This window comes from Abramis brama (assembly GCF_963993115.1).
Source record: "Abramis brama genome assembly, chromosome: 25".
Taxonomy (NCBI): Eukaryota; Metazoa; Chordata; class Actinopteri; order Cypriniformes; family Leuciscidae; genus Abramis; species Abramis brama.
The window spans coordinates 9,483,087-9,495,196 of NC_139987.1; the positions used below are offsets into that span (position 1 = coordinate 9,483,087).

Here is a 12,110-nt window from a genome sequence, read left to right on the forward strand (position 1 = left end):
AGTGAGGGCGGAGCGTTGATTTCGCGGCTTTACTTCCTGCTCACTACTGCGCAGGTCTGGTCCCGAGATCGCTACTGCGCAGACTCAAGTTCCAATATGTCAGCGCCATATCGGGGCTCTGGCGGCTTCAGCTCTCAACAATGGAAGAGAGCAAAGGGGCGTCGTCCATCTTTTTTTACAGTCTATGGTTTGATATGAAACTGAGCAATTTGTGAAGGTGTAATTCATCAGCATTGGTAATGAAAGTGAATGTCACAGCCAAAAAACAAACAAACAAAAAAACAACAACAGTGTGATTTATGTGGCTTTAAAAGGGCATGTCCATGTGGCTGTGAATGTTGCTCCGCATTTCTTTAACTGTCCATTGCCAGCTCCTGGTCCACATCCACTTTCATTGATTGCAAAAGGACAGCATGAACATTCTTCAAAACATCTACTTTTGTGTTCCACAAAATACAGAATATCATGGTTTAGAATGACATGGGAGAAAGAGTAAATAAGAACACAATTTTAATTTAATATTTCTCTCCAAAACAAAGAAATGAACATATGCACCTTCTTTCTCAGAAGAATGAGTTTTATTTATTTATTTATTTATTGGCTACTTGCATCAGAGAGCAACTCTTATTCATCTAATGTCCTTCATATTCCCCCTTGTCGTGCATCAAAAACAGAACTTTATGCAGAAGTTTAATGCAAGCATGACGGATTGCTTGCACTGAATTTAAATATGTTGGCATTCACATCCTCCTTTGTTGTCACTTTAAGCTATTGAAGCACTTGCCTCAAAGCTGCAGTCTGAAGACGTGCTGCGAATGTAAAGGGTTCTTCATTGTTTTGTTGTAGGGTTACTCTGGAAGCCAGCCAACGTCAGCAGTTGCACAAACCATAAAGAATTTGGAGGGAAGAAGGAAGCTAACAACCAACAGATCAGATGAATGAGGTTTAGCACTTGAAAAGTGTATTGGCCTGTAGAACACAAATCCAATCAACGGATCCATTACTGAATATTAGAATAAACAAAAAAATACCATGTTCCTGTCATAGTGCTTATTCTCACTGTATTAATATCATAAAAGTTATGTTTATGAATATTAAATGAAATTAATAATATTTGGGAAAAATATCTAAATAAATAAATAAATATGTCACAAGCAATTTCTGACTGATTTTTAATCTTACTTGCTCCCACATACAGAAAAAGCAAGTTCCACCTCTGTGAAGATGAATTGGTACTTGAGCAATGAGAGTCTTGTTGAACTCACTGAACTCACTCTGCTCAGCGATTTCATTCTGAACCAGCAGGCAATGTGAAATTATTCAAAATGGACAAAAAAGCGTGACTTATTGGTAATTTAGTGTAGGCTACTGGGAGCTGGTGTTTGTGGTGAACTGCACTGATTTTCAAAGTACTTCAAATTTCAGTTAATTTAATTTAATTATTATTATTATTATTATTAAATCTAATCTAGATAAAAAACAGGTCATTTTGAGTAATAACTGAGTCATTTTTATTTTTATTTATTTATTTATTTTTGTGTACGTTTGTCTTTGAAGTATTTTAACAGTCAAAATAAATATAATTAATGCACATTTATTGACTGGTTTTAAATTTAGTTGTTTTACTGATGCACTGTATTCAAATTTAAATTAATTTTGCCATTTATCCTATTCATTCATTTATTTATTTCACCTCTGGTGCATGCATATTTATTCATTGTAATTATTTATTTCAATAATGCAATGTTTAAAATCGATTTCATATGTCGTTCTTTTAACGTAAATGGCACAGTCTGTCGTGTAATTATTTTACTCAGTGATATTCTGTCATTTGCAGAAGAGCAGTTGCTATTGGCTACCGCTGGTCTTCTTTCCTGCGCGCGCGCAGGTTGGAATGAGAGTAATAAGGAAGTAAACAATGTCAGAGGGACAAGTAGTGTGTTCAGGGGAAAAAACAAAGTTTCTGTAGTTCTGTAGCAGTAGCCGATCAAAATTCAGGTCGTCTTCTCAAAACGACATCAAACAACGCCGCGTCTTTGGTTATTTTGTCTCTAGTGAAATAATATATGCTTAAAGGCACAACTTTGTATTAGCTGGTGAGTACATGAACGCTTTTACAAACTGACCAACTACACTGTAAAAAAATATTTTTGGAAGTTGTACATGCAACAAAGATTATTGGAGTACATTTTACAAGAAAATGCAATTTCAGTCTTTATACTTCAAAATGTCACGTTTAAGTCAACGTGTTACTTGCTATTTGTTTGTGAAATTTACTAGCATTTTTTTTTTTTTTAGTAAGAATTGTTTTAAAATAAATCCTACACATTATTATTTATTTCAGTGTATAACGCAGATGAAGTCTGAAACCGCAATACAAGATTACACAGACTGCATAAATAACCCTTTTGGTTTATTAAATAATCATATAATTGCTGCTATTAAATAATGATCTATCTTGAGATAATAGCCTATATCATCAGGATGCTATCAAATGACTGTTGTGTATTTGAATTTATCTGTAATTTCAAATGATAGGAAGCTAATCCAACATGACTTTTATGCTGAACTAAATGTGTTGCATTTGTTATGAGAGTTAGAACGTTCTTTCTGGTCTCCCAGAATAACCACGCCAGGAGCGGATGCACTCTCAGATAGTCTGCTGCTTTTCATCCTCAAGTGCCAACAAATCTATACATCATGATTGCGACACGAAACAACACAGCCAGTGCTGCTCCGAACAATAAGGTGAAATACTCCAGGCTGGCAGATAGTGATGAAGGCTACATTGATCTACAGGTGAGAAAACTTAATGCAGAAAATATCTACAGTCTTGTGAAAAAGAAAGTACACCCTCTTTGAATTTTTGGTTTTATGTATTAGGACAAAAAATCATCTTCTGATCGTTAGCAGGTCTTAAAATGAGGTAAATACAGCCTCAGATGAACAACAACACATGACATATTACACTGTGTCATTATTTATTTAACCATGTGTGAAAAACTAAGTACACCCCATGATTTAATAGCTTGTAGAACCAGCTTTAGCAGCAATGACTTGAAGTAATCGTTTTCTCTCACATCGTTGTGGAGTTTTTGCCTACTCTACTTTACAAAGTTTCTTCAGTTCATTTAGGTTTGCGGGAACTTGTTTTATGCACAGCTCTCTTAAAGCTGCCGTCGGCAACATTTTTTTATCAAATTCAGTGAAATTGACACTATAATCCGACAGAACAACATAACTAAGTTGGTTTTAGAAAAAAACCCGAGCTTCTAACTCCACCTGGAGCGTGTTATTTGTTTTGCAAAAATCCACCGCTCCCGTCTCATCGGGTCCAATCAGCGCAGGGAGGTGTGAGATCTGACTGTCAATCACAGTTCGTGCACACGCCACAGATCCCCCCTCCCTCGCGCAGACGCGCACATTACAATATCACATGCACACGACACGCCTGAAGTTCGCCTGAAGATTGTACGAAGCGTGATGGCGGAGAGAAAATCTACTAACAAGCTTCCAATTCCTCGGTTATTGCTATCTATGGATAGATTAGCCAGGGCAGCCTACCTCCGAGTCCATGGTGTTGATCGATGCTGAAGAGACAGACGCGTTCACAGAAAATCAGGTACACACGCACTGACGATGGGCGGGTGCTCGTTGGTAGTGGGGGAGGGGCATGAGAGTTGTAAACATTCAAAATTTTGGCTAAGTCCACTCAATCTGCCAGACTTGCCGACTGCAGCTTTAAGGTCCTGCCGCAACGTTGAGGTCTGGACTTTGACTGGGCCATTGAAACACCTTGATTCTTTTCTTTTTCAGCCATTCTGCTAGTGTGCTTTGTATCATGGTCCTGTTGCAGGACCCAATATCAGCCAAGCTTTAGCTGTCGGACAGATGGCCTCACATTTGGCTCTAGAATACTTTGGTGTTTGGTATACAGAGGAGTTCATGGTCGACTCTCAATGCCCTGGTCCTGTGGCTGCAAAACAAACCAATAATTATCATCCCTCCATCAGCATGATGGACAGTTGGAATGAGGTGTTTTTGCTGATATGCTGTGTTTGGTATTTGCTGTGCATTATGGCTAAACATCTCCACCTTGGAGTCGTCTGTTCAAAGGACATTGTTTCACAAGTCCTGTGGTTTTGGTCAGGCTAAGTCTTTTTCTAATTCTACTGCCACAAACTTTAACATTTAACATGTTAACTGAGGTCTGTAGAGTCTGAGATGTAGCTCTTGAGTTTTTTGCAGTTTCTCTGAGCATTGCACCGTCTGACCCTGGGGTGAATTTGCTGGGACGTCCACTCCAGGGAAGATTGGCAACTGTCTTGAATGTTTTCCACTTGTGAATTATCTTCCTTAATGTAGAATAATGGACTTCAAATTGTTTGGAAATGGCCGTATAACCCTTCCCAGATTGATGGCGGCAACAATAGCTTCTCTAAGATCATTGCTGGTGTCTTTCCTGCTTGGCATTGTGTTTTAACACACACCTAGAGGCTCCAGACCAGCAAACTGCAAAAAACGTCTGCTTTTATAGAGTTGATCACACTTGCTGATGATCAATAAATCAAAGACATTTGATTATCGGCTCCTGACTGCTACTTACACTCTTAATTCCTATGGAAGCTGTAAGGGTGTACTTAGTTTGTCACACACTGCTTCACCATTTTGGCCTAGTTTTTGTTAAATAAATAATGCCACGGTGTAATATGCCATGTTGCTGTTCCTCTAGGTTGTATACCTAATTTTAAGACCTGCTATCCACCATATGATTTGCATTCTGTCCTGATTTATAAAACCATAGAATTTCTTTTTCACATGACTGTAAATGGTATTACATATGTATCTATTGTGTCATGTATTCAATTAAACACTGTTTTATAGTTCAAGAAAACCCCACCTAAAGTACCCTACAAGGCCATTGCCCTGGCAACGTTCCTATTTCTGATTGGCTCTGTTTTGATAATTATTGGATCACTTCTTTTGGCGGGATACATTAATGTCACGGTGAGTAGACAAAACTGCGGTATTGTAATTGAAAAAGATGAATTGTATCTGTCACTATGTTTGACAGTAATTTATGGTCTTGTTGTAGCACCCAGATCGCACAATTCCAGTCCTCATCATCGGCGTACTGATCTTTCTTCCCGGATTCTATCATTTGCGGATTGCTTATTATGCTTCCAAGGGTTACCGTGGTTATTCTTACGATGACATCCCAGACTTTGATAACTAAACGGATCTAGTCATACTAAATGCTGTTACTTCTGTGTGTTTTTCTGCTGCTGTTACGCATGATTCGCCTTCAGACATTCATTCTCTGTTTACTATAAGTCTCTCTAGGAGAGAAACCGTGGCACACAGTGGCTTGGCTGAGCTTTATTGAGCTGAATACCTTTATTTTACCAAAAGAAACAATGAAGTGCAATATTAAGAGTATTTATTTAGCTAAACACGTAAAAGGCCAACAAGAAATATGCTGATATTTTCCTAGCTTTTGTACAACTCATCAAACTAGAAATGTATGTTTCCTGTAATAGAGAATCTGTTATTTACTGTATATACACTATCAGTGACACGTTTGGACACAATTTATATTTTAAATGAGATAATTTTGTAAATTGATAAAAATATACACTTTTTATTTTTATTTTTTATTTTTACCTGGATAAGTTAGCCTGGAAAGTGAAGAAAGGCAGTCAAAAAGCATCTAATATACATGTGAACTTCTTCACTATGTAAAACAGTGTAGTAGCTGCATTAGGCAGAGGGGGACAACTTATAAAGTACATGTAAGATAATTATGATTTGTTTCACTTTTTGCTTACATTTTTCTATTTGTGTTCCCATACTTCCACGTGTTAATTTGTATTTTTAACTACTTTGACATTATTTTAAAATGTGGATAATAGTAAAAGGTGGACTGAGGTAATGTGTCCAAAGTTTTATTGGTAGTGTAGTTAAGTTGCTGTGGCAGTATTGTTTTGTGAAATAAACTGGTTTTATTCAGCCATCTATTTGGTTTTAAAATGACTGAATGAAGTATTGATGTTCATCTCCTTGTGTGACAGCTGCTTTATTTTGAGGGAGCAAAAAGTGTTGTATTTTGAGAACCACAGAAGGTTAATTAGATTCAATATAAATTAAATATATTTTATACTGTATATATAATACAGTAATTCGATATTTTAAATTAAAATATTAATATTCTTTGAAAAGGTTGACTGACAGTATTACAGTCTGTATATGTTAAACTATACACACACACACACACACACACACACATATATATATATATATATACACATATTTACACTTATACACACACACACACACACACATATATATATATACACACGTATATACACACACACACACATATATATATATATATATATATATATATATATATTACTCATCCTGCATTTATTTGAAATGTCATTGAAAACAGTAATGTGAAATATTATTACAATTTAAAAGAATGATTTCTGAAGGATCATGTGACACTGAATGGCTGATCAATATTCAGCTTTGCATCACAAAAATAAATGATATTTTATAGTATATTAAAATAGAAAACCATTATTTTAAATTGTAATAATATTTCACAATATTACTTTTTTTCTGTATTTTTGATCAAATAAATGCAGCCTGGATGAGCATAAAAGACTTCTTTCAAAAACATTAAAACCAAATCCAAACTTTTGACCGGTAATCATTGATCATCTCTTAACAAGGCCAAGAAGTTTGATCCACAACAGCTCCACCTCGCAACCTACAGGACTTGAAGGATCTGCTGGTGCCAGATACACCTTCAGGGATCTTGTAGAGCCTGTCTCGGCGGGTCGGCGTGGTTTTGGCAGCATGCAGAAGACCAACAGCATTTTAGGCAGGTGGTCATAATGTTTTGGCTCATAGGTATATAGGAGTCCTTGAGTAGGTTGTTTGGAATGGTGTAGGTAACCAGTTTTATTTTAGTATCATTATTGTATTTTTATTAGTATTATGAATTCGTTTTTTATTTTTATACTTTTTCATTTTCATTTCATTTTCAAAAAATTTTCATTTTAATTTTGGTATTAGTAATTATTATTGCTTTTGTCATAAATTTTAAAAACATGTCTATATATTCTTTTAATTATTTTTTATTTCAGTTTCAGTTATTTTAGAACATCAAGTAAATAAAAATGAGAAATGTTGAAAACAGCTGAAATAAAATCAGTTCAGTTTTTAAAAATAATTTATTTAAGTTAACATTGATTTTATTTACATTTAATTGTTTTAGTTTTAGTTTGTTAACTTTAATAACCCTGTGGTGTATACATTACCTTTTTGTCTTATTGTATTCTTGCAGTATATATATATTCTTTTCTATCCACGGAATATGGATGACTTTCTGCATTTGCCACAATGTGAAGTAGGCTGACAGAAGTCAAGGAACTGGGTGCTGCCTGTATATCCCACAATGAAATGAGCTGTACTTTCGGTTCTGTGACTTGCTGAATTCAACAATGTAATGGGGACATAAATGTAGAATACTACTGTTCGAAACGTTGTTGCGTACTAATATTAAAACGTTTATGTAGTAGTTTCTTTCCGAATGTCGTTGCACTGTCCTGAAGAGAAAAAACAAGAACTTTACTGTCCTCTACTGGTAAATAGGTTCAAGTGTTTTTACCCACGGCATATCAAGCTGTCTACCGCTAGGGGGCCTTCATAATAGTGTTTCATCTCATAAAGCGTAGAGTGTGGGTTTGAGTTTCTCAAAGACTTATACAATTATACCCACATATGTCAGCTACCCACCCACACTGCTGCAATATGTGTATATTATAATATATGTACAATTTATAGCCTACTTGAATAGACTAAGGGAAATTGCTGCGCTGCAACTGACCCAATAACAGGTTGCAGCACACCCATAGGGGCAGTTGCAACATTCATTAAAATGTAAAATATATTTCTTTGACATCATTTAAAAATGTATTTATTTTACTTGTGCACATACAGGGTCTTCACTAAGTTAAATTGGCTGTATAAAAACAAAAACTAGTAAAGGGTGAATAGTGAAAAGTAACAATCAGGTTTTGGTAAATTATTACATAACTACATTATATATATTAAATCAAAATTAACATTGACATTTAATAATACTTCTGTGTAAGTTTGTGAACTGTGTGTTTAAGTGTGTGTATATACAGTGAGGAAAATAAGTATTTGAACACCTGCTATTTTGCAAGTTCACCCACTTAGAAATCATGGAGGGGTCTGAAATTGTCATCGTAGGTGCATGTCCACTGTGAGAGACATAATCTAAAAAAAAAAATCCAGAAATCACAATGTATGATTTTTTAACTATTTATTTGTATGATACAGCTGCAAATAAGTATTTGAACACCTGAGAAAATCAATGTTAATATTTGGTACAGTAGCCTTTGTTTGCAATTACAGAGGTCAAACGTTTCCTGTAGTTTTTCACCAGGTTTGCACACACTGCAGGAGGGATTTTGGCCCACTCCTCCACACAGATCTTCTCTAGATCAGTCAGGTTTCTGGGCTGTCGCTGAGAAACACAGAGTGTGAGCTCCCTCCAGAGATTCTCTATTGAGTTTAGGTCTGGAGACTGGCTAGGCCACGCCTGAACCTTGATATTCTTCTTACAGAGCCACTCCTTGGTTATCCTGGCTGTGTGCTTCGGGTCATTGTCATGTTGGAAGACCCAGCCTCGACCCATCTTCAATGCTCTAACTGAGGGAAGGAGGTTGTTCCCCAAAATCTCGCAATACATGGCCCCGGTCATCCTCTCCTTAATACAGTGCAGTCGCCCTGTCCCATGTGCAGAAAAACGCCCCCAAAGCATGATGCTACCACCCCCATGCTTCACAGTAGGGATGGTGTTCTTGGGATGGTACTCATCATTCTTCTTCCTCCAAACACGTTTAGTGGAATTATGACCAAAAAGTTCTATTTTGGTCTCATCTGACCACATGACTTTCTCCCATGACTCCTCTGGATCATCCAAATGGTCATTGGCAAACTTAAGACGGGCCTTGACATGTGCTGGTTTAAGCAGGGGAACCTTCCATGCCATGCATGATTTCAAACCATGACGTCTTAGTGTATTACCAACAGTAACCTTGGAAACGGTGGTCCCAGCTCTTTTCAGGTCATTGACCAGCTCCTCCCGTGTAGTTCTGGGCTGATTTCTCACCTTTCTTAGGATCATTGAGACCCCACGAGGTGAGATCTTGCATGGAGCCCCAGTCCGAGGGAGACTGACAGTCATGTTTAGCTTCTTCCATTTTCTAATGATTGCTCCAACAGTGGACCTTTTTTCACCAAGCTGCTTGGCAATTTCCCCGTAGCCCTTTCCAGCCTTGTGGAGGTGTACAATTTTGTCTCTAGTGTCTTTGGACAGCTCTTTGGTCTTGGCCATGTTAGTAGTTGGATTCTTACTGATTGTATGGGGTGGACAGGTGTCTTTATGCAGCTAACGACCTCAAACAGGTGCATCTAATTTAGGATAATAAATGGAGTGGAGGTGGACATTTTAAAGGCAGACTAACAGGTCTTTGAGGGTCAGAATTCTAGCTGATAGACAGGTGTTCAAATACTTATTTGCAGCTGTATCATACAAATAAATAGTTAAAGGGATAAAAATATTTAACCCATGATTTACTCACCCTCAAGCCATTCGAGATCCATATGTCAATCTTTTTTCAGACGAACACATTTTCAGTTATTTTAGAAAATGTCTTAGATCTTTCAGTGGTTATAATGTGAAGCAATGGGGTCCAGCTCCTCCAAGTCCCAAAATGTGCATGCATCCTTCACAAAAGTAATCCATCCGGCTCCAGGGGGATAAACGAAGGCCTTCTGAGGGTAATCCGTGCGGTTTTGTCGTAAAAATATACATATTTAAAACTTTATAAACGAAAATAACTGGCTTCCGGTAGCGGTCGACGCGCGTTCACAGAGATGGATGCTGACGTATGACGTAGGACGTAGCGTAGGAAGCGTCGTGACGTAGAACGAACGTCGAGTTTTGTTTTGCTCTGCTCTCTGGCTGCGCTGTCACGTTCGTTCTACGTCACGACGCATCCATCTCTGTGAACGCGCGTCGACCGCTACCGGAAGCCAGTTATTTTCATTTATAAAGTTTTAAATATGTATATTTTTACGACAAAACCGCACGGATTACCCTCAGAAGGCCTTCGTTTATCCCCCTGGAGCCGGATGGATTACTTTTGTGAAGGATGCATGCACATTTTGGGACTTGGAGGAGCTGGACCCCATTGCTTCACATTATAACCACTGAAAGATCTAAGACATTTTCTAAAATAACTGAAAATGTGTTCGTCTGAAAAAAGATTGACATATGGATCTTGAACGGCTTGAGGGTGAGTAAATCATGGGTTAAATATAATTTTTGGCCGAACTATCCCTTTAAAAAAAAATCATATATTGTGATTTCTGGATTTTTTTTTTTAGATTATGTCTCTCACAGTGGACATGCACCTACGATGACAATTTCAGACCCCTCCATGATTTCTAAGTGGGAGAACTTGCAAAATAGCAGGGTGTTCAAATACTTATTTTCCTCACTGTATATATATATATATATATACAGTTAACCCTATAATACAACGCAATGAAGTTCAAAAGTCAAAAACAGGTAAAACACCAGTAAAAAATAAATACGGCAACATGGTAAACAAAAATTGTGACAAATGGTAAAGTCTTAGTGTCGTGCCTTTATACTTCACTGTGTTTGCTGCTAACATCAGAACAGAGGGACACTCCTATCTGTTGTGCATTTCCTCTCTTGTGTTACTGAAAACAGACCTTGACAAAGGCTACTTGTGCCGAAACATTGGTACTTAAATAAAAACTTTGCTAAAATAAAAGGGGGAGATACCTGACAATTAAAAGGTTTTTTTTATTAATACATAAAATTATAATTTTATGTTATGGCAAGGTTTTACATTAATGTTGCAACTGTTCCTATACTGACAGCCATGATAAAACTTGCTATGTTAGCCTGACACAATATCTTTGACACATGCTAGCTATCCCGTTTAGAAGCTAAGAAAACACAGATTAAAAAATGACTTTATAATGCTTCACGCAAACAGTTTAGACAGTATGACAAAAAATTCTGATCATTTTAACTTTAAATGTATGTATATATATATATATATATATATATATATATATATATAAACAAGAACGTCGGTAACCAAACAGTTAATAGGCCCTCTGCCTTTAAGAAATTTGACATTATAGTAATAATAATTATAATAATATTAATAACAACAAGAATAAAGATTAGCCTATCATTAATATTGAAGTGATGATGAGTAATGAGTAATAATGGTAATAATTAAACATTGTTCATAAGAAGACAAAATTTATTGGGTTATGATCCTATGATTTTCATTGCAGATAAAGCATAAAGTGTTGTGTATGTTTGTATTATTCATACAACTCTATAAATTGTCAGCACTGAAATTCATGGCAACACACATTGCATTTTTTTTTCACTTAGGCCATAGGCTATTTTATCCAACCCACACAACAAACACATCGTTCATTGGCATCGTCATTGTTTATCAGTTTACTGGGTGCTTGCAGGCTCAGGGGTGATTTACGTGTGCCCAGATGACACACAAGATCAGAATCATGATGACCAAAGTACAACAGACACACCTCGGTATTATGAGAGTTAGGCTATCTGTAGTGAAATGCCTTATGCCAGTATAAATGTAGGGCTGATGAATAATTGCACACACCACTAGTATTTTTTCTGTATTAAAAGTTAAAAACATTTGAAGTGTTCCTTTGCCATTAAAACGATATTCCCCCTTTCCATGTTCCCAATTTTTAGCGCAATTTTCCACCGGACAAAATTGCGATTGTTAACTCATGATTTCTGTTCTGTCTGTGCGCACCAATCTTGCACTTCTATCTACTCCTCAACCAGACCACCTAGAGACTTCGGGTTTTCGGCATTATGTTAAGGAAGGTCTAATCTCGGGAACGCACAAAAAAAATCCAGGAAAAGATTTACTATCTCTTAGTGTTGTGATCCCATGAGGTCAGAAAATTGC

The 12,110-nt window shown here is 36.7% G+C and overlaps 1 protein-coding gene across 1 annotated transcript; it reads left to right on the forward strand.

Annotated features, from left to right (window-relative positions):
- The first annotated feature begins 1,876 nt into the window (after positions 1-1,876).
- Positions 1,877-6,055, forward strand: tmem230a (transmembrane protein 230a). The gene is made up of 4 exons (XM_084104623.1): positions 1,877-2,096; positions 2,623-2,799; positions 4,885-5,007; positions 5,096-6,055. The coding sequence occupies exons 2-4, from the start codon at positions 2,701-2,703 to the stop codon at positions 5,234-5,236; spliced, it is 363 nt and encodes a 120-aa protein (XP_083960749.1). The 5' UTR covers positions 1,877-2,096; positions 2,623-2,700; the 3' UTR covers positions 5,237-6,055.
- The last annotated feature ends 6,055 nt before the right edge of the window (positions 6,056-12,110 follow it).

Excerpts from the sequence above, each read along its gene's own strand:
- tmem230a (XM_084104623.1), top strand. The coding sequence starts at position 2,701 with ATGATTGCGACACGAAACAACACAGCCAGTGCTGCTCCGAACAATAAG. Across the intron at positions 2,800-4,884 it reads AAGGCTACATTGATCTACAG|TTCAAGAAAACCCCACCTAA; the intron begins GTGAGAAAACTT and ends ACTGTTTTATAG. Across the intron at positions 5,008-5,095 it reads CGGGATACATTAATGTCACG|CACCCAGATCGCACAATTCC; the intron begins GTGAGTAGACAA and ends GTCTTGTTGTAG.